The sequence below is a fragment of the Microdochium trichocladiopsis genome (genome assembly GCF_020744255.1).
Source record: "Microdochium trichocladiopsis strain MPI-CAGE-CH-0230 chromosome Unknown B0I36scaffold_2, whole genome shotgun sequence".
Taxonomy (NCBI): Eukaryota; Fungi; Ascomycota; class Sordariomycetes; order Xylariales; family Microdochiaceae; genus Microdochium; species Microdochium trichocladiopsis.
The window spans coordinates 3,769,889-3,791,164 of record NW_025763545.1 but is presented as its reverse complement, the minus strand read 5'-3'; the positions used below and the strand labels follow the sequence as shown (position 1 = coordinate 3,791,164).

Below are 21,276 nucleotides of genomic sequence, written 5' to 3'. Positions count from 1 at the left end.
TACGCTGCGATGCTTGACCACCGAACCTTTGTAAGCTCGGCGGCGAGTGGGTCGGACACTTTTCGGCAACATTCTCAGCATCAGCATCAGCACCAAGCATGAAGAAGTACAGGGTTCGTGCAAGCCCATCACCGCAGATCACAGCTTGGAGAGCTCACTTCTAAACTCCAGCAGGGATGGAAGATCAGAACCTGGTCCTTGTCAGCACGGTTAGCCTTTTCCATTTCGAAAGCGAGGTTTCGACGTGAGAAGCGTGCTTTATGTCCAGCCACCGGATTGGAGGAGTGAGAGGCCCGCAGTCGATGCTTGGGCCCTTTCGAAACTTGGCCTCGGTCACGCAAAGATGTAATTGGATAGCACGGGTATGTCTCAAGCAAAAGGCTATTGCAGAGAGAGAGAGAGAGAGGGAAGGGTCGGAACGTCCTGCGTTGCTTTGCCGCTGTTGTCTTATAGAGGATGTAGACATGTATAAATCTCCCATTGTGTCTTGGTCTTCTGCAGATATATTGACCTACCTGTACCAACTCAACCTTCTGACGGAGGACAAGAGAACGAAAATCAACTCACGTCAAGTCAGCGACCGCGACTCAGCGAAAAAGCCATCCACACGCCTCACGACCGCCATAATCCAAGACCAATATTTACCTGATTTACCCTCCACGCACAGACCAGCCATGTCCTCCATCAACAACCAGGCGGCCACCACTTCCCCGGAAGACGCCGAGTACCTCCTCGCCGGGACAGGCACCGAGGTCGAGCGCCTGCAGCGCCAGCACGAATAGTTCATGGCCGCGCTCAAGGGGCAGGTCTTCTTCGCGCCGCTCGACACGGCCCGGGAGGAAATGAAGATTCTCGACATGGCTTGCGCTGATGGCGTGTACCTGACCTTCTTTATTCCCCCGTTCTCTTTGCGTGATGAACCATAACATCCAGCAGAAAGGATAAGTGCAACCTTACTGGTGCTTTCGTTACCTGACACACCACGGATGCCGCCAAGGGCAAAGCCGCCAGAATCAACTGACACGAGACTGACAATGTACCCCAAAGGGACGCTGCTGCGCGAAATGTCGACACGCCTGCCGTCTTCGACATCGTTCGTGGGCGTCGACCTCATGAAGTCCTTCCTGCCCGCCAAGGACGCCACCCCAGATAACTACCGGTATCTCGCGCAAGACGTGCTCACGCCGCTGCCCGGCGACCTGCAGGGCGTGTTTGACCTCGCCAACGTGCGCCTCATGTTTGCCGGGGTCGTCGGCAAGGAGGCCGCCGCGGTGCAGAACCTCGTCGACGGGCTCAAGTCGGGCGGGTGGCTGCAGATCATGGAGATGAGGTTGTACACTCCCTATGGAGGAGACGACGACAAGACAGCTTACGACGACGCCGATGATGGCGATGGCGAGACTCAGAGTCTGAAGGACTTCAAGACGCTGCTGAGCAGCGTGTTTGCCGCCATCGGGTTGCAGAAGGGCTTCCCGATGGGGTTGGAGGGGGTGATGAAGGACGCCGGGCTGCAGGACGTGCGGGTCGTCGTGGTGGACGCGCCGATCGGCAAGGACGTGTCGGAGGACAGGAAGCTGCAGCTCCTTTCCGTGGGCCCCTTCCAGTTGACAATCAAGACTTTGGTCGCGACCTGCGAGAGTAAGTTTCGAACCCGCCCCCTTTTTTTCTTTTTACCGTCTGTCCTAGAAATTGTACTCAGGCCGAGGGCTAACGCTCTGCCCCTTCTTTTTGGCATCAGAACTTGGCCTACAGATCCCAGCCTCGGTGACGGACAACCTTGAGGACCGGTTGGTCCGGGACGCTCTCGAACACGGTGGCAAGTTCCAATTTGCGGTGCTCACTGGTCGCAAAGCATAGGAAACCTTTTTCTTTTTCCATGTAGAGCTGTGTGATTGGATATAAGACGTGATGTGGACTCGGATTTTCGTGGATCAGAGTTGAAGACAGCATACCTGAACAGCCGTATCTCACGAAAAAATCAGCATCGCCGTCGATGACAACAATGAATCATGGAGACATTGCGTGGAGCACCTGTGTATTCTGCGAAGAATAATTCCAGAGAATCACCTGTTCATTTCTGCATGTTCTTTTGACGAAAAAGACTCTTTTTTGATGGACCCAAGGATTTCCGTCGTTCATAGGATGGGAGTTGCCCAGGTGGTCAAGAGAGTGAGTGACGCCTGCGGCCCGTTGTGATCGGCCCGCCCCACTCGGAAGTGCCCGGCGCACCGGAGAATTTCTCGAACCCCCGGCGGCCCCGCCCCGTGTTCCTGGAAAACCCCGGCCAAGCCCGCCCGCCGATCGGGCTTTTTCTTCCAAAGGAGAGAGGGCGAAGCTGCAACCAACACTTTTGGTATTCTTTTTTCGCTCTTCTAGAGTTCAGTTAAATCAATGCCGCTCCGGGACGGGCTGGATCAAGTTGTGGGGCTTTTCATAGGGGCCGTTCGTAGTAATACGCATGAAGAGCCGATCCAGCAATGCCAATGCGAACCGATACGCAAGTCCTGGCTACTCATGGGTGATCCATGGGATCATGCGGAGGAGTGAGATATAAACACAAATCAAAGGTCCTCCAGGTTTCCCGGGGGCGGCACGCGCCTTGAATAACAACTGCTTGCACACCCCGAAGCAGACACAGTCGAGCCTAGAGGTCTTGGACCGTTGTAAAACCTGCATCAATCGTCGCCATCCCACCAGAGCTGGGCACCCGTATAATTCGGCAAGACGAAAGAACATGTCCCCGGCGGTCACAAGCGACTACTATCCCCGCGACCACAAACCGCCCATTCCCGACCTCGCGCCCAACAACCCCTTCTCGTCGTCAACGTCGGCACCATGCTCCTCCTCGCCATCAGCCTCACCCTCTTCGGCGCCCTCCGCTCGACCGGGCTCTTCTCCTTCAACCTCCCGGCCGCCTTCTCGTTCTCCTTCCTCGGCGGCGGCACGAAGCGCAACGGAGAAGCAGCTCAGTAAGCCCCAGGAGGCACTCTCGCTCTTCCCGTCCGGCACCATCGTCAACACGACGACGACGACAAGCACCACAGCAGGCCCCACGATGTTGCCCGCGCCCCCAGTACGCGCACACCAGCCGCGCGTCAACGAGGCTCTTCACCATAGCGGCGGCCCTCATCCCCCTCCTCCTCCGTCTTCCACCAAGTCGTCATCTCGCTCGTCCACGGACACCACGCAGGGCAGCAGCAGTAGCGGGGACGAGGAGGCGCCGCCGCCGTCATATGTCGCCGCCACGGGGGGCGCAAACGCCTCTCCTCTGCGCGCTGGAGCAGGACGAGCGGTGAGACCGGCGGGCACCGTAGCAGGGCCAGGGGCACAGAGCCTGGACGGACAGCCGTGGAAGCAACCTCCCACGACACCCCTGCACTTGCTCGCCGAGGCGGAAGCGGTGGTGGACTGTCCGCACTGCGGCGCCAGGGGGATGAGCCGGGTGAGCAAGCACAACTCCAAGTACACGTGGTAAGTACTTCAAGCAATTATTATCCTTCCTCTCAGCAACAGCACGCCCGGGTGTTTTATCCCATCATCATTTTCCACACCCTTTTCTCGATCACACACACACACACACTTTTGCGGCTCTTTGATTTCCTGTTTCCCTTGTCTCGACTTGTTCATCCACTTTTTTTTTGACAATCAAGCCGCGCACCGCAAAACGAACAAGTAAAGGACATCCTACCTGCTCACACATAAATGATTGATGGGGTCATTCAGCCTCGCTGGTCTTGGGCTTGGCGCAATGTGCTTCTGCCTGGCGGTCGTGCCGTGCCTGACGCACTGCCTGGCCGACACGGACCACGAGTGTTCGCGGTGCGGGAGGGCGCTGGCGAGGAAGCGGTACCGGGGGGACACGGAGGTGCTGGTCGCGCCGTGGGAGATGAGAAGAGGAGGTAGTGGATATATCCCGATGGGGCAGATGCAAGGGAGGTAGTCTGGTGGGTGTTACAAGGCTGGAAAGGCTGGCGGATTTGGGACAGGCCTGGTGTTATTTGCTTTGTGTTGGTTGTCTGATGATTAAGCCCTTGATGCCCAGTATACGTTCACTTGTCCCCGCGTGGTTATTGCAGGAGGTGTGGGTGGTCCACAAGGGGTTCAGCATGCTGCTGTGCTTGCGGTCCTTTACTTGATGACGCTGATGACAAGCTTTGGTGCGAGCTGCTCTGGAGCGAGGTGATGACGGCTGCTCGCCTGTCTCTGTCTCTGTGATGGTGCCGTGTGCCGGGCGTCGACTCCACAGTGACATGCTTTCCCCATTTCCAACCTTGAAAATGTCCGGCGCCAGTGCTTGCTGCCCTGCTTTTCCAGCCGGGTCACGGTGCCAGTCGACAGCCCTGAGTCGTTGCACTAGATCATCGTCTCTGCTAATGACTGCTTGACTTCCCTCTCTTTTTCTTCTTGGTACTGCCTGTCCAGCTCGTCTCTTCCTGCACACCATTCTTTTGTCTTGGCTTGCTTAGATCCAGCTCAGATTGGCTCCAAAAGAAGCACGCCACCAAGCTCACACTCCACCTGTGATCCCTGCTCCCGGAGGCAGGCACCCGCCTTGGCACGACGTCATTGCACCTCTAACACGCGCCTTCCCCAGAATCTTGAACGGCACCTTCCGCGGATTGACACTGCAACGCTGCGGCTTCTTCCCAAGGGTCGGTGCTGCTGTTCAAGAATACCATAGGGCTACAATATTTCGGCCGCGGGGGCTGGCGAGCATACCTTAAGGTAGGTAGTCAAAGAAACCATCCCTCTCAACAGCCATGGTCGGCAAACGCAACGCCTTTGCTCGCACAGACTCCCGCAACTCCCAGGCCAGCGGCCACCAGCCTCTTGCCAATGGCAACTCGACAAATCGCCGCCGCCCCCTAGACGACCTCGAGCGAGGTCGCAGAGACTACTCTGCTCATCATAACGGCTCCTCTCGCCCTCGCCCAAACGTCCTTCGCTTCCAGGATGCCGCCCGCACTGCCCTCGAGGACCAGCGCCGCGAGGAGCTGAAGAAGGCCCTCCTTCACAACATTGACCATGACGGCCTCGAGGAGTTCCGCAAGTCCGACGACGAGCTCAAGCAGATCAAGAACAAACAGGTCCGCAAGTTCTACGAGCGCCAAAACTCCCGCCTCAATGACTGGCTCGAGGTCGACGCCGTCGTCATGGCCATTGGTGACGATGTCTTCGAGTCCATGGATCCGGACCCGGATCACGACGGCGACCTAGAGCGCACCGGCGGTATACAAGCCGTCCAAGGAAACATCGCCGAGCTCCTCCCTGACGAGGAGAAGCAGAAGCGCGCACGCGCGGAGAAGAAGGCAAAGTGGGCCATCAACATCAACGTGCTTGTCAACATTGCCCTGCTCATCGGCAAGATTGTGGCTGCTTTATCGACGGGCTCATTATCACTGATTGCGTCGCTTGTCGACTCTGCCCTTGATCTACTCTGTACAGTCATTGTGTGGTCGACCAACAAGTTGGTGCAGTGGCGTATAAGTGCCCTCAAGCGGAAATTCCCCGTGGGCCGCAAACGTCTTGAGCCGATCGGCATTCTCGTCTTCTCCATCATCATGGTCATCTCCTTCCTGCAGATCCTGAAGGAATCGGTAGAGAAGATCATGCCACTAGAGGGCAAGGCTGAGATGCTCGGGACCACAGCCATCGCCGCGCTCCTGGCAACCATTATCATCAAGGGCATCATCGGTATCGGGTGTGTGCCAATCAAGACCACGCAGGTGCAGGCACTTGCGCAGGACTGCAAGACAGACGTCATCTTCAACACTCTCTCCTTGCTGTTCCCTTTCATTGGTGCCAAGGCCAACATCTGGTGGCTGGATGTAAGCGCATCCTGGTTTGCCCACTTCCTGTAGGCTCGTATATCATGCACTAACACGCAGAACAGCCCGTGGGCGCCGGCCTTCTCTCTCTATTCATCATCTACGACTGGGGCCACACATGCTTCGAGAACGTGACCCGCCTCTCCGGCGAGGCCGCCGACGAGAAGATCCAGCAGAAGCTCATGTACCTCGCATACCGCTTCAGCCCCATCGTCGACGGCGTCAAGAGCATCACCGCATATCACGCCGGAGACGGCGTCTGGGTCGAGTTCGACATCCTGCTCGATCCGAACACGAAGCTGCGCGATGCCCACGACATTGCCGAGACGTTGCAGTACTGCGCCGAGGGGCTGAACGAGGTCGACCGCGCCTTCGTCAGCACAGATTACTCGACCGCGGGGCCTAAAGGCCACAACGAAGAGGCGAACTAGACACGCCTGGCAGCGTCTTAATTCGGCGCATTCTTTTTCCCCCGGCAGAGGATGAGTTCCCATGTATAACTCAACGTCATCGGGGCATGAGCCCAGGTACACACACGAGAGAAACAAAGAGCATTATAGTGTATAAGCGGGGAAATATTGTGCTCGGGAACGACATTTTTTACGGCATATAGACCTTACCAAGCCAACCTTGTATATACGAGGACATTATGAATGTGCTAGCGCACAAGAAACCTGAAAGAAAATATCAAAGCTTCTCTAAAAATTCAAATCGTGACTCTTTGGTATATATATATATATATGTACCCATATGTTACTAAAGCTTGGCTTGTCGGTCTCTTTGCTTCTCCCCGTCACTCACCCCCTTGCCGCCTAGTTTGATTTCTCCAACCCTAAACTTCGACTCCAAGACTATCTCGCAACACCACCGCCACCGCCAGAGGCCAGGTTCATGTGCATAATCGCGTCTCTCGTCCAATCTTCCTCGTCATCTTGTCCACCTGGAAGACCATTGTCGCTTGCATTGACAACCCCGAGTGTACGGCCATAGCCACCAGCCCCATCATCACCATACTGATGCTGGTTATGGCTGGTGCCCCACATTGCATCCTCGTCGAGCGACTCGCGCCCGTCGACGCCTGGCAGGCGGATCTGCGGAGTCCCCTGGGTCGCGGTGAGCGGCGTGTCGCCAAACTCGCTGAAGCTGGGCAGCTCATAACCGTGTCCGGCCGTGGCAGATTGGTCTCCCTGGTTGGTCAGCGTACCGCTAGACGGACCGCCGATGGAAGTATCGATGCCCAAAGCGGGAGGCGGACCTCCTCCCCCTGACGGCGAGGACCGGTGCGACGAGTCGGCGGGCATCTCGATGGGCTCGCCGGGTGGCGGGAGCATGGACATCCTGTCCATACGGTGCGCCATTTCCTCATGCTCCAAGATCTGCGGCGCGTGCTCCATGTTGCGCAGGGAGCTTGCGCCGGGGATGCTGCTGCGGATGCTGCCGACACTAGCCCGGTGAGCCTCGAGAGCGGCATACCGCGAGTCCTGGTCCATGTCGCGGATAGCAAACTGCGCCAGGGTGCGCATCTTTCGCGATACCCACCCAGCTAGTACACGTCCGCGTTGCTTCTCTCCGAGCCGACTGCGGGGGAAGTCGCCCTTGCTTACAAAGGCAACAATGTCGACGACAATCTGGTGCTCGTTGAGGATGGCGTTGACAATGACGGGTACCAATGATGCTAGATAAGATTTGCGAGAGACTTCGACGAGGACGACCACAAGCCCGCCAGCTTGGAAGACGGCGCTATTGTCATGAGTTAGTGAATTGATGCCTTCTTCGTCCACTTCTTGAATAGTGCTTACCAGCCGTTAGGAACGATATTACGGTGGCACCGTTCCACGGATGCCTCGATATCCATGGGGAAGTGGCTAAGTCCGTTGATCTCGAATGTCTCGCCGATGCTACCAAGCACGAAGAGGACCTGCATATCAACCTGCGTGCCTCCCGGGCCGATCGGCCGACTCACGTTATGCAAAAAGCCGAGGTCGCCGGTGCGGACGTAGCTGATATTCGGATCTCCGTCAATGGTGTGCCCATCGAAGCGTTCCGCATCAAAGGGGTCTCGAGAGCCGTAAAACGCCTTTGCACAAGCTTCTGAGTCGACCCAAATCTCTCCGTACTCCCCGTCGTGGCACAAGAGGCGGCTCTCCGGGTTGACAATTGCAATCTGTGTCGAGACAGGCACCATGCCGGAGTCCTGGACAAGCAGAGCCCTCGGGTCCGATTCGGCGTCAACCGGGATGATCAAGCCACGGCGCAAAGCCCTTTGATCCAGCCACAGTTCTATCGGCTCGATACACATGTATGACCGGGACGCAATCATTGGGTTCAGGACATGCGAGTAGACCGTGTTGATGGCTGTACGGTCCAAGCCTGTCGCGGCGAAGTGCAAGCGCACCTTTTGGAAGACGTCCACGCGCGGCCGTGCTTCAGACGAGATCATCAGATTCTTCAGCTCGTGCAAGTTGAAGCCCTTGCCCGGCATAGTATTCATAGCATGGTCCAGCATCTGAGACGTGGCATACGTATCCTTGACCTTGTAGCGGCTGAGGGTTAGGAACAGAGACATTGGCGTCTGAGCAAATTCCACGGGAGACAACAAGTAAGTCGGTGTGCCAATGTAGATGCCCATCAGACAGGAATGGATGAATCCCAGGCCTGTCGTGCTCCGCACGCAGCCGAGAACAGGCCGTGAACTCGTCATCTGGCAGGTCTCCTTCTGCACTTTGCACATGCCGAGGATCGTGTCGTGGCCCAGCTGGACCGATATCCTGCGCTGGTCTGGCGTCCAGTATGCCCAGATGATGACTGGGTAGCCTTTCTGCACCCACGCGGGATCAACTGTGATGCCTAGGTCTCTCAAGCCGTTGTTCTGCTTTGGCGGCTTGGACGTATTGTACACGTTTGGCACATTGATCTTGAGGACAGCGGCTGACTGCTTGATGTGTTGCTGCACAGTCTTCACCTTGAGCAGATGATCAACTTCGTGATTGACCAAAACGGCCTTGACGCCATAGTCAGCAACGAGATGTAGGAATGCCGGAGTGTCTTCACTCAGACGTCGCTCGTCCATGGGTGCAATCGGAATGACAATCGCCCCGAGGTTGATGCAGGCATGTACCGCATATACGAAATCTTCAGAATGCGTATACATGAGAAGGACATGGTCGCGGGGCCGTATCTTGACCTTGTTACGGAGATACAGTGCTACCGCAGCAACCTTGGTGTCGAACTTCTTCCATGTGATGCCCTTGCCTTCTTTGCCACGGCCATCGATCGTGCAGTATGCCAGCTCGTCGGGCTGCCGCGCAACTCGCCACTGGATAAGGTCGGTGATGCTTGAGAAGTTGTTCAGCGGTGTAGACGTGCGATCATCAATAACGACCTCGCGACGATCAATGCCCGAATATTGCTTGTCAGTAGGCCCCAGAATGTCTACTCTGGAGTGCGAGGCGATGTGTGACCAGATGCCACCCATTGGGTCAATACCAATAGGCAAGTTGAGCACAGCGTGCTCGACCCCAAACTTGACATGCACGCAAGGCAGATTGCCCGCGTCATACTCCCTCCGGCATATCATGTTGCCAATGTCTTTTCTGCCATTCTTGTTCACACGCGGCAAGGTCCCTGGTGCGGTGATCATGACACAGTACACGCGCAGGTGGTGCTCTTGAATCAGCACCTCCATGACCTTGTCAGAAATGGAGTCGAGAAGAGCGGTATCAAGTTGCCGAGGCGGGCCTCCGTTTGTTGCGGGGGCTGTCGATGCAGCTGTTGACTCAAGCACAACGACGGGCAGATGTTCATCGTTTACAAAGACATCAAATGCCGAACAGTCGTAAACTTGCTTGCTCAGGTTCTTGAGAATGCTGACCACAATGTGCTGGACGAAGAAGTATCGATGTTCGGCAATCTCGTGGCCGTGCTCAACCCATTCGACCTTTTGTCTTATACGGTCCTCGTACAGACCAAGAACGAATACTTTGCCCTCAATGACCGTGCCCAGAAGACCTGTGCGCAGGAACTCTGGCTCGATCGGCATAGGGGTAGGATTTCCGGGCTCGAATTTGTAGGGCCTGGCGTGGAAAATCTGCTCAGTGTGTTTCCGCAGCGCCCAAAACCCGCCCGACAGGGAAGGCGAGTCTACCCAGATCTCTCCAATAGTATGGGGCGATGCGAGAAGGCCAGTCTCGGGATCTACGACGGTGAGGGTGGCATCAGGGATGGGATAGCCGAAAGCGCCCACTCGGACAGTGCCGGATTCCAAGCTGGCCTTTTTGCCGACCTCATCGCCCACAGCAACCACTAAGACCTCGTTGGTCTTGAGCGCTTCGCGATCGAGAAGGACTTCGAGAATGTCATTCTTGACGTCCTTTTGTTTGGTGGCTGTTGTTCCGCCGCCAAGCAGACTGCCGAAGCCGTTTGATGCCGACGTGGCTGCTTTCTCCTCTGTCTCATCCTCCTCGGCATCGTCTTCCTCGACCTCCAGGGTTAAAGGACAACCCATTCTTTCCTCCCCGCCAAGCCAATCACGCACGCTGATGACCATGCCTCCGTGCTCGGGTAGACAGAGCATGGGCGCAACAACTTCCCGTGCTCTGGGGTTGCGCAGTGGTCTTAGCCAACGGTCAGCCAAGACCTCGTGGAACTCGCTGTCCACAATCAGTGTGTCTATAAGACACAGCTTGACGGTCTGGAAGTTCGGCTCCATGCCCTTTTTGAAGTTTCGTGTGGTCATTGGGTCTTGCTGGTAGTTGAATGCTGCTGTTCGGAGCCCGGGATAGTCCGCGACCATCAGGGTAGCTTTGTACTTTGTAATCAGGTGTGCGTACAGACCAGGCGTGCTGATCGCGTTGTTTTCGACCCAGACTGTAGTATGGCCGCTGTACACGTTCAACAGGACGCCGAGAATCATGCCAATACCTTGCCGTGGGTCGAGGTAGGACAGCAGGATCTCGCTGCTCGCACCACCACCGATCAACCGCCCGTTCTTGTCGCGAAGTGCTTTGTTGAAGGTATCTCCGGGACCATGCCTAGGAACAGCCTGAACGATAGCGCTAAGGCAGGCCATCTGGTGCATAATTGTCCGATGGCTGAGCACGACGCCGCGAAGATCGCCAGTCGGGGCTCTGGAAAACTCAATGTAGGCGAGGTCTGGAACCGCGAGAGGTGGCGTGTCCTCCTTCCTCTTCGGATGGAAGCTGCCGAACTCATTTGTCTTCCACCACTCGACGCCTTTAGGCCAGTTCAACTTCTGATTAGTAATATCTCGCTGAAATGCTTTCAAGTTGTTGTCGGTAGTGAGTGCCAAGTGCGCTTGTGTCGACGTCAGAATCAGATTCAGTCGGTGGTAGTCTTGGAGGTCGTTAATCGGGACGGCGACCACTCCGGCAATGAAACAGCCGAGCAAAGCGATTGCGAAGTCGATCACCTCGGTATCTCGATATATCAATGCCACTCTATCGCCACGATAGAGAGAGCTCTTGTCTCGTATGACTTGCGCCACTTTTTCCGCCCTGGATGCGAGCTTATCCCAGGTGATTGAAGCAATTTCCTTGCCTCGACTGTCGAGTACCCAGTATGCGGGGAGCTTGGCTGTCATACGGCCGCGGTGTCGCAGTACAGCGGCAATGTTGTCAAAGCTCGACATTGCTGTGTTTTCGTCATGGGGGTCGTGGATCGCGAAGGGAACCTCCCGCGGCTCGAGAGGCATGAGGTATTCGAGGGCTTCGGACGAAGGCAAGTCGCTGGCTGTAAGCATTGGCGGGGCCATAGCAACTGTTGGCGAGAAGGCATCGCTAGACGAGTATCTGTGCCCGCGGGCCCCGTAATCCTCTCCTGTTTGGTTCATGTTGTATGCCGATGGAGGCATATCGAATTGTGGCTGGGGGGTATCATATGATTGCTGGCCAGCAAAATCGGAGAAGTATCCTTGAGAATCCATCATGGTCCCCGTCCTGTCCATCATGGTATCGGTTCGCCCGTCGTAGCCCCCTTGGGGTTGTTGCCCATAGCCGCCGTGGTAATCTGGTTTGAAAGCATAGTCGCCAGATACCATAGTGCCTGATCTCGTGGGTGGATCGAGGGATTCGCCGAAATTTGAACCTGGGGTGAGAAACAGAGAGTCGCGGTGGATGTTCGCAGGTCTCTGCTCAGCAAGCGGGCCGCCAGGTCGCAAAAGTCCTGCCGGGTGGTCGTGATTCGGTGGCGGGGACGCCCTTGAGGGGGATTGTGGCCGCCAGTCGCCGTATGGCGAGTCGCTCAGGTCAGGGTTGGTGGTCGTGAGACCACGACTGGGCTCTCCCAAATCTGGAGATTGGGCAGCGAAACTCCTCAGCCCGCCGGTGGCATCGAGAGGAGCGCCATATTGTGAGATCAGCTGGGTTCTGCGCTTCTGGTACCTATCACAAGAAGTAAGGGGTCAGCTGGCGTGGTGGGCGGTGGGCGGAAAGCTCCCAGTGGCACGAGCGCGTCCGGTTCCGGTTCAAGACGTACCCCTTCTCGGTGATATCACCTTCCTGAGATTCCAGACATGGTCAGCAGTAGCTCCTTCGCAACAAATTTGCTCGAGCAGCATTGACTTGCTGACCCAAACTGTAAGGCTCGTTGTATTGACTCTGGACTACCCCGCCATGCTGTCGAGCGATTGGCGAGCCAAGAACTAGTCCCAACGAGAGTTCGGGAGCATTCAGACGTACCTCGAGCTCTCTCTCGAGCTCGTCGAGCTTCTGCTGGAGGTCTCCGCTCAGATTCGCCATGGTGTTCTCGTGGGCGGCGGCGGCGGCGTGGCGTGGTGGACAAGAACAAGTCCGCGCTCGCGAAAGAGACGCATGGAGGTTGGTCAGTCGCTGGCCAGACAAGCTCGCGCGCGCGCAGGAAAGGGGTGCGGGCAGGCGGCAGCTAGGTCGAGTTGGGCCAAGCAGAGGCAATGGGATGGAGGGTGAACTGGCTGAGCTGGGCGTGCTGGTTGGATTGGGCGGGCGGGAGTTGAGCGAGGTTCCTGCGCAGAAGCGCGTGACGTAGGCGGGCAATAACCCTCGGCCCTGATTCTTTATTAAGAGGGCCGCCGCCGCCCGCCCACAACCTGTCTGTCCCCTGGACGGACGGCGCGCCTTCACTCTCGTGCAACCGCCAACGGTCCCCCCGCACCAGCCGGCCCTTGCATGCAGCATGCTTCGTATTGCCAGGCTCGCCAGGTTCATCTCGACCACATCACCCACGCCAAAATCCACATTCGCATCCCAGACAGGATTCCCAGACAGGGTTCCCAAGTATGGGAAGCAACGTCTCCTCGCTCGTCCAGCAGGATGTGATGTGCATAAACCGGGATCGCAGGGCTTCCGCCGATCGCTGATCACTCGTGGCGGCACGGCCAAGCAGTTCCAAGGTTGCAGCCACCTGGTCTCCCATGTGTGCTACAAAGCCCCAATGCTAACCCCGCTGACCGCTTATGGTGATTACGGCCGAAAACCACGGTACGATCTTGACAGCTTTTCTCATTCTGGGCACCAGGGCTGCCCAAGAAGGAAATCCTCTGGATCCCCACGCGGCGGAACACGAGCTTGTCCATGCACTCGATCTTGAAAGGACCCCTAAAGTCACTAGAAGCACCCCATGTTTCGATGACAAATCTACCAGAGTCTGCTCGCCATGGCCAGCTCCTCTCACACAAACACAACGAACCAAGCCTCGAAGACGCACGGACTTGTGCTCTCTGTGGGCTCAGGCATGCACAGATGCGATTGTGGAGAGTTCCGGCACTGACTGTCTCAAGACAGCAACGGCCTTACTCCGAGAAACGGGCAGCCAGTGCTGCCGAACCTTACCTGGGACCTGGACCCACATACCGCGCCTTTATCGCATCTCACGATAACAAAGCCAACGATAATTTCTTTGGCGCGTATTTCTCCCACTCCTCTTCGCTTCTTTCGTTCTTCTCCTGTTTTATTTCACGTTCACAGCACAACATCTGGCATCGTCCCTTACCATGGACTTTCTGCTTCCAGACCGAGCACCATCTCGGTCGGCTGTTTGATCATGCCCGGATTAAACGATGAAGGTGCTGAGGACTTGGGGACATCTTTCGGCGCAAACGGAGCAAGCTTTCACTTGCCGAGGTCTGCAGTCGCGCAGTCTCCCAACGCCAGCGCCGCGAGGCAGTAGCGGTGCAGTCACAATGCTTGTGATGGAACTGCTTGCTACATACCTCGTGGCAGCAGGGCAGCAGGACTACTGGTAAGTCAAACTTTGGTTAGTACTTGGTTCATGCCTTCACCCCTCCCATCCGGGAAAAACCGAGCGTTCATTATGATGAAACAATTCGCAAACTCACAGACCTGTTCTGAACATTTCATTGCTGAGAAATTGCAAACATTTAACTGAATTGTCGCTTGGTTTTATCTCACCCTTCCCGTCCTTTCCTCTGGCATATTGGCATTTCCAATGCTCCGATGGCCAGGCATGAAGCTAACCAATTGCTTCAGGTATCAACTTGACTGAGGCAAGTCTGGCGCTCGCCTCCGAGATCCAACCAAGCCGAACTATGCTTCAACGAGGGTAGCATAGCGGCAGCATAAGGTAAGTCGAGTGGCGTATAGTTATGCCGTCTCTATCGCAGTGCCGTGTCTCGAGCCTTTTGTCAAGAGGGAGGAATGTGGCGTATGCAGGAACCCTGGCTTCATCCACCCCGTGCCCTACAAGGAAGAAAATACGCTGTTTCTGGCATCAATCTTCCCAGAACGGCGTTTCGGATCGTTTTTGCGCATGGTCGACAGGGCACTACCAGTCATCTCGCAGCTAGTGTATATAGCGCAATCGTAGCATCAGAAGAAGAAGACGAAAAGAAACCACAAAAACACATCTTCAGATACCATGACGACCACTAGCGATCCTAATTGAAGCATTACCATACCACTTTGGTGCCCACGACAATATACGAAGGATAGAACCATCGCCAAACACCGGCTCAAGCCCAACCACTCACCTCGGCACACAACCCACTTGCAAACTGAGCAAGATGAATACGCCTCCTCCTGACGATTACCCTTCCTTCGCCGACGAGTGGAGCGAGACCGACTCATCCTCTGGATCATCGAGCTTGCCGGAATGCTGTGAAGACGGATATCTGTGCTGTACAGGTTGCTTTGCGCGCTATCTGAGCACAGAAGACTGGGTATCCCTACAACAGCTACTATACCAGGACGAGCTGCATGGTGCCTCGCCGCACCTCTTGCGGGAGAAGCTCTATCGTCTTCGTGATCAGCAGCAGCTATACTTCGCTTTTTATCCGGAAGGCGAGGATGCCGGAGATGATGATGCAAGGGAAGATTTCCAGACGTGGGTGAGGCGCAACTATCCCAAGTCCCAGGACGAGCAGGATGAAAGCCCCTGGGAGAGTCCTTACTCTCTACCCATCTCGGCCACTGGCATGTGTGACGTCGATGAGGCCCAGGCTCATGACGATGAAAGGCAGGAGTACCGGGCGATTCTTGAGTCTGCCCTTGACGAGATATTGCAGGCAGGCTCCAGATGTGAAACCTTCTGGAGCGAGATCCCTTCCATGCAGACGGCGCATTCGGGCAATAGGTCTGCCGAAGTCAGCAAACAAGGGGCGGAGCTGAGCTTGATTGATAAGTACTTTGAGGATCGGATGAATGGCTTGATTCCGAATCCTGAATCGCCAACCGGATCTGACACAGATGGGATCCTCTGAGAGTCAAGAGCAGAAAACAATTTGGGGGGCAATACTGTTTTCGTTGGGGGGTTCATGTGGCATGCGTGCTGTTTAATTATGCAGTGGCACAGAATTGTATTATGCGCTTTGATGGATTCTGTGGAAGAAATCTGACTACTCAAGCCGTAACCCGTCTTACTCGCGTTCATATAAATCATGAGACTATGCATATGGCATGAGCGGGATTACGCTTTTGTGAGAGAAGCGCGTTGCTACCTAGGTATTTACGGTGTTCTGGATGCTCGCTGTATCTTTTCAGGCAGTTGTCTCAGTAGGTACGCCATCTGATCATGTCTACTTGGTTACCGGGCCACCGACACGCCACACGTCTCCCCCGCCAGCTCACCTGGGCGCTTTAGGCGTGCCGTTTTAAACCCTGGGGCTGCTCTAGTGTGCGTTGGCGCTCCCGAGAGTGCCGAGTTGGGCTGATTGCTCAACGCTAAGCAGAGCATGTCTCACGCGAGCAGGACAGCACGAGCAGATCGTGATAGCCCTACAGGCCAGGCACAATGAGATCGCATCCTCTAAGGGATGAAGCAGGGTCTGCCGCCAAGCCCTTCGGGTATCTTCCATGTGGATGACGGGGTGTCGCGAACTGTCGGACGGCCGGTCGGTTCGAGAGGCTACACGTGGGCTTTGGGTGCAACAGCGGATTGAGAAACCAGTAGCGGGCTACAGTTGGCACGGGCCTCCTCGGAAGGTCGGGATACCAGTTGTGGACTGGGGTTTGACCCCGAAGCGGGATCAGAGTGATGGGACGTGCCGTTTGTGGGAGTCTCCATCATCGTGAGGACGGTTCGAGAGCGTACGTAGCGTGCTTTGCCTCCGGGAGGGACGACAGGAGCCGTGTGGGGTCGCTGGTCCTGCATCTCGAAGAAGCAACTGCTGGACGCGGACGGGCAGCGGCGAGGCCGATGGCGGCGGCGGCGCTGGGGCAAGGCGGCCAGTGAGGAGGGCAGGAAGGGGGCTCGGGCCCAGGGGCTCCCCAGCGCGTGGCTTCCCTGGAGGTGCGCAAGCGTGCTTGGCATCTGCGCAACGTGCATGCCCGCCTCCGGCGCGCTGGGTCGCCTCTGCCTCGAGCTGCGACAGCCCCAGCCAGCCCAGCCCAGGGTGCAGTGCAGGTGGATGTCCTCCACGGCACACTTGAGATGATCGCATGGCGCAAGCACTCCCAGAGCAAAGCTGCAGCATGACGGCGCCCATCCCCCATTAACCTTACTTATGAAGGCTCTGCTGCCAGACTTTCGGTGCTTCTCCTCCTAGCCCGAGTCCGTCAGCTGCTTCTTCCGAGACCACTGCCACACCCTGGGCCCGAGTCATTCAGCCTACCCACGGCACAAAACCTTCCTTCTTTCGACAACCACCGCGTGTGGCGCAAGGCTGCGGCTACCAGTGACGTGAGCTTGGTTATCGTCCTCACCTGGCTCAACGTGCAGAGCTCCTTGTGTGACGCTTATTCCGCGGCCATCCAACCAAGGCCCCCTCTGGCAAACTTGTCACGTGTGTCCGACCAAGACGATACCACATTCCAGCTCGGCCATCTCCCTGCAACACATCAACCACTGTGCCCGAAGCGAGACATCGTGCTGCTTGCCCACCAGATCTTTGCGGCATCGCCAGCACCGCCATTGGAAGCGTCTCTGCGCCGCGACAGCATCACCAACTAGCTTTCAGGCCGGGACCTCGGCTCATCTCGTCTTAGCAGCTGGTCTGGTCATCTTGCCCAGATTGCGCGGGGCCTTGCCAACGGGATTCGTGCTACAAGACAGACCAGGTTTCTGCAACTTGGTGGAAACATTGCATCGATTTTCCAGCTTCAAATCTGTGGTCATGGCAGCAGTAGAGGCAGACAGTGTGGAGCAAGCGCCTGCGCTGCAAGTTATCATCTTGGTGAGTTGGCCCTGCCCTGCAACGTGCAACAAGGAGTGCACACATCACGCGCGTGTACGGATGGGACTTCACGAGCCATGTGGAGCCATACGTAACCATGATGCCCTTGGTCTGGCCTCAGAAGCCCGCCCTTGCTGTTGTTATGCGGATGGCTATACAATATCGCGACGTCTCTCTTCTGTAAGACCTCTTGAACACCACTTGCGATGCTAACTTTCATCATGCAGGGTTCGGGCGGTGGTCCGATAGAAAGCAATGTCACAGCCACACTGATACGATCTGTGTCAGCAGGCTGGGGTCGAGCTTCGATGAGTGCCCTTGATGCTGGAGTGCACATGGCTGCCATCACCCGGATACTAGAAGAAACACAACCGCATGGTCTTGGCACAGATGTCAAATTGCCACATGTTCTTCAGGACGGGCCTTTCAAGGGGATGGAGGTCAGGTCGGCGTCAGCAGTAACCAATGCCGCGCATATCGTACGCCACTGCATAGATACCGTGCTCATCACGCATCCCCACCTGGATCACATTTCGGCCTTTGTCATCAACACGGCAGGGTTTCAGCCGACCCGAGCCAAGAGACTAGCTGGATTGCCTTCCACGATATCAGCGTTCAAGACGCACATCTTCAACAATGTCATATGGCCAAATCTGTCAGACGAGAATAACGGGGCAGGCCTGGTTACCTACATGCGCCTAGTGGAAGGAGGAAGCCCGGCTCTTGGCGAAGGCGATGGCAAGGGATACGTCGAGATCAGCGAAGGTTTGACGGTCAAGGTCCTAGCAGTCAGTCATGGTCACTGCATCGAAAGACATGCACACAGAGGCTCGTCCGCTTCATCACGACTGGGGAGTATGGACGGCTCATCCATGATACTGGGTTCACGACAAATACCAGGATCGAACGCTGCCGCCGGTCCGGCGTCGCTTTTCCGCTCATCACTGACACATTCCTCTCCCGGCGGCCACCAGGACCGCGAGCATGTTTGCGTCTACGACTCGAGTGCATATTTTATCCGCGACGCCCCAACGGGGCGAGAAGTCCTCATGTTTGGAGACGTCGAGCCGGACTCGGTATCCCTGTCACCACGGAACCTCATGGTTTGGCAGGAAGCGGCACCGCGGATAGCGAGGGGTGACCTAGCGGCCATATTCATAGAATGCTCATTCGACGACAGCCAGACCGACGACCGGCTCTTTGGCCATTTGACGCCGAGATACGTCATGCAGGAACTCAAGGTGCTTGCGGCTGAGGTCGAGCTTGCAGCCAAGAGCAGCACGACTTCGTATAAGAGCAAGCTCGAGTCTTACACGAAGAAGCGCAAGCGCGAACTCGAGGACGCTGTACGCAGAGCAAACAGGTTTATGCCGCGGTCGACCGTGTCAACGCCGGTGCCCACACCGATTATAACAAGCGGTATCCTTGCCCGCGGCGACGATCCGCCATTGTCGCCGAAATCCACGCGCCCACTCAAAGTCGACACCCCTTCGTCAATGTCAAATGCCGGCAGCGACTACGGCTTTGACACCCCCCATATATCCACGCCCACGGCGGAGATGTCCCTTCGAGATCTTGAGAATCCTGCGTCAGCCTCTACAAATGGGCCCAGTCCAGCAACAACAGGACAGCACCAGCTTGGTGTGGGAGGTGGCAACACGCCGATACCCGAGCCCCGATCTCTCAATGCGCTCAAGGGCGTCAAGGTCGTCATCATCCATGTCAAGGAGCGGCTCACTGATGACGAGCCAGCGGGTGACAGAATATTGCGTGAGCTACAGGAGCATGAGGCCGAGGCGCAGACCGGTGCGGAGTTTGTCGTGTCGCACAGTGGACAGAGCTTTTACATCTGAGGCATTACATGGCGTTGCAGGAAGTGGACTTGTTTGGAAAGTGGCTCCGCCAAGCATGTGTGGCATCTGTTACTGTTGTTTTTGGCGCTGGCATTTATCGATGATCGGACGGTGGCAGCATCGACTTGATATACCCCTGAGGAAGGACACATTCGCGCGTACGAAATGAATCCCCGATTTGCGTTGGTATGTGGGCAAGCTGCATAGTGACTGCACGTTACATGGTATCTCTGCGCAAAGCGAAAGTGCTCTCTGTGCTTAAGCTCTTGACTCTGCATGTGTTCTATTCGTCCAGCCGTATCTATCGTGGTCTTTGCGTGAAATGTGGTGGTCCCGATTCCTTCAAGTCAAGCACTAGAATTTGACGGATTAAAGGCTAAAGCAGAAAAAAAAGCCCCCGCGTGCCTTTTACTTGCTCTCCGCGTTCTTCTTCTTGAGCGCCTCGTACCCCTCCATGCCGCCAATGTCCTTCTCGAACACGGGCCGAGGCAGCTCGTACCCATCCTTGGTGCGGCCGTAGGTGATGCCGCCGAGCCTGGACACGGGGGCGAGGATCTCTGGCTTGACGAGGTTCCTGTCCTCGTTGATGGCGTCCTCGCGCACCCAGAAGCGGGTGGCCTCAAGGACGACGAGGCAGCCCGTCTTCTTGCCGGGAGTGGCCTTGCTCTCAAACTCGCGGATGCTCTCGACCTTGCACTCTGCGCTGAAGACGGCCTCGCCGACGCGGGCGGCGGCGACGTCGTGGCAGTCGTACTTGGGCGTGAGGCCGGAGACTTCCCACTCGGAGACGCCGTAGGGGGCGTCGATCGAGGTGGCGTTGGCGGCCTCGACAAAGTGCTCCGAGATGATGTTGACGACGCACTCGCGCGACTCGACGAGGTTCCTGAGCGTGTCCTTGGGCCGCTCGAGGCTGGCGGCCAGGCCCAGCACGAACAAGGGCGGGTCGTGGTTGATCATGTTGAAGTAGCTGAAGGGAGCGAGGTTCTGGGTGCTCTTGTCGGCCGACTGGGACGAGACGAAGCCGATGGGCCGCGGCACGATGGAGCTGATGAGGAGCTTGTAGTTGAAGGGCGCGGGCCGGCCGGGCTCGTACGGGTCAATGGCGATGTGCTTGTTGCCCGAGCCCGTGGGCAGGGCGTTGGCGCCGCCGCCGTGCTTCCAGTCCGGCTGCGGGGTCTTTGTGTAGTCGAATGCCGCCGAGGCGTCAAAGTCTGGCCGCGAGGCCTCGACCTTTTTGAAGTCTGGGTGCGGGTTGCGCTGGATGAGCTTCTCGGATTCTGTGGACACGGACATCTTGGGCGGCTGCGATGGTGACGACGATGATGATGTTGATGAAGACGACGACAACGAGCGGGCAAATCTCAGGATGTGTTTAGCTGGCGGTTGTGAGGTTCTTGGACACGAGGCAATGGATGTGCGCAGCAGAGGTGAAAGGACGCAGAGACACTTGGAAGATGTTTGAAGCGGCATAAGGAGAGGGAGGAGACACAATCTCGTTGCGACATGACCATGGACGAGGAAAAGTCGAGGGTTCGGAACAGTGGCCCCCGAATAGGCCCAGCCGGCGGCATCGAGTCGGATGGCCGCGGGACACGGGCGGCGGGGAGCGTGTTTTGGGGGATGCGGAGGCCGAGCGGCAGATAACCGCGGGGTCGCCCTTGCAGTGGGGAGGAAGGCTGTCGTCGTCAACGACTGATGCCATCACTCCCACCGGGGCGGCAAGTGCGGGGGCTTTCCGCTCTGTGTGTGCGCGATCAGTCCGATTGCCTTTTCGCCAATCGGGACGGCATTCTCCAAAGCAGAATCCTCATTGTCGTCCTTCCGTCTCATCCGCCAAATACTTTGATTTTCGCGACATCTACATTGGGCTCCCCAGCTTGGCTGGATGCCCTTCGAAATCCAATTGAGGGCGTCCGAGCACGGAGGCTTTCTAGCTCTAGGTTCGGAGGGAGGTCACCTTCGGAACGCTCCCCGA

The 21,276-nt window shown here is 56.8% G+C and overlaps 8 protein-coding genes across 8 annotated transcripts; 6 read left to right on the top strand and 2 right to left on the bottom strand.

Moving 5' to 3' along the window:
* Window positions 1–492: 492 nt before the first annotated feature.
* B0I36DRAFT_381297 (uncharacterized protein) lies at window positions 493–2,131 on the top strand. Its single transcript, XM_046160849.1, has 4 exons — window positions 493–752; window positions 783–912; window positions 1,048–1,638; window positions 1,739–2,131. The coding sequence occupies exons 1-4, from the start codon at window positions 675–677 to the stop codon at window positions 1,855–1,857; spliced, it is 918 nt and encodes a 305-aa protein (XP_046017367.1). The 5' UTR covers window positions 493–674; the 3' UTR covers window positions 1,858–2,131.
* Window positions 2,132–2,449: 318 nt separating this feature from the next.
* Window positions 2,450–4,161, top strand: B0I36DRAFT_315858 (uncharacterized protein). The gene is made up of 2 exons (XM_046152926.1): window positions 2,450–3,471; window positions 3,724–4,161. The coding sequence occupies exons 1-2, from the start codon at window positions 2,735–2,737 to the stop codon at window positions 3,938–3,940; spliced, it is 954 nt and encodes a 317-aa protein (XP_046017366.1). The 5' UTR covers window positions 2,450–2,734; the 3' UTR covers window positions 3,941–4,161.
* A 599-nt stretch (window positions 4,162–4,760) lies between these two features.
* B0I36DRAFT_284357 (uncharacterized protein) lies at window positions 4,761–6,516 on the top strand (the record flags this gene model as incomplete). The annotated part of the gene is made up of 2 exons (XM_046151562.1): window positions 4,761–5,828; window positions 5,894–6,516. 2 exons carry the CDS (start codon window positions 4,761–4,763, stop codon window positions 6,257–6,259), a joined length of 1,434 nt encoding a protein of 477 aa, XP_046017365.1. The 3' UTR covers window positions 6,260–6,516.
* On the bottom strand, window positions 6,504–12,808 carry B0I36DRAFT_428704 (acyl-CoA ligase). Its single transcript, XM_046162465.1, has 4 exons — window positions 12,524–12,808; window positions 12,321–12,343; window positions 7,628–12,226; window positions 6,504–7,568 (listed from the first exon to the last, which is right to left on the bottom strand). Exons 1-4 carry the CDS (start codon window positions 12,581–12,583, stop codon window positions 6,680–6,682), a joined length of 5,571 nt encoding a protein of 1,856 aa, XP_046017364.1. The 5' UTR covers window positions 12,584–12,808; the 3' UTR covers window positions 6,504–6,679.
* Window positions 12,809–12,940: 132 nt separating this feature from the next.
* B0I36DRAFT_315854 (uncharacterized protein) lies at window positions 12,941–14,329 on the top strand. Its single transcript, XM_046152925.1, has 2 exons — window positions 12,941–14,075; window positions 14,309–14,329. The coding sequence occupies exon 1, from the start codon at window positions 13,394–13,396 to the stop codon at window positions 13,880–13,882; it is 489 nt and encodes a 162-aa protein (XP_046017363.1). The 5' UTR covers window positions 12,941–13,393; the 3' UTR covers window positions 13,883–14,075; window positions 14,309–14,329.
* A 512-nt stretch (window positions 14,330–14,841) lies between these two features.
* B0I36DRAFT_359829 (uncharacterized protein) lies at window positions 14,842–15,537 on the top strand (the record flags this gene model as incomplete). Its single annotated transcript, XM_046158199.1, has 1 exon — window positions 14,842–15,537. The coding sequence occupies one exon, from the start codon at window positions 14,842–14,844 to the stop codon at window positions 15,535–15,537; it is 696 nt and encodes a 231-aa protein (XP_046017362.1).
* Window positions 15,538–17,388: 1,851 nt separating this feature from the next.
* B0I36DRAFT_236929 (cAMP phosphodiesterases class-II-domain-containing protein) lies at window positions 17,389–19,301 on the top strand (the record flags this gene model as incomplete). Its single annotated transcript, XM_046149499.1, has 2 exons — window positions 17,389–17,448; window positions 17,676–19,301. 2 exons carry the CDS (start codon window positions 17,389–17,391, stop codon window positions 19,299–19,301), a joined length of 1,686 nt encoding a protein of 561 aa, XP_046017361.1.
* A 408-nt stretch (window positions 19,302–19,709) lies between these two features.
* On the bottom strand, window positions 19,710–20,594 carry B0I36DRAFT_237666 (uncharacterized protein; the record flags this gene model as incomplete). The annotated part of the gene is made up of 1 exon (XM_046149547.1): window positions 19,710–20,594. One exon carries the CDS (start codon window positions 20,592–20,594, stop codon window positions 19,710–19,712), a length of 885 nt encoding a protein of 294 aa, XP_046017360.1.
* Window positions 20,595–21,276: the final 682 nt, after the last annotated feature.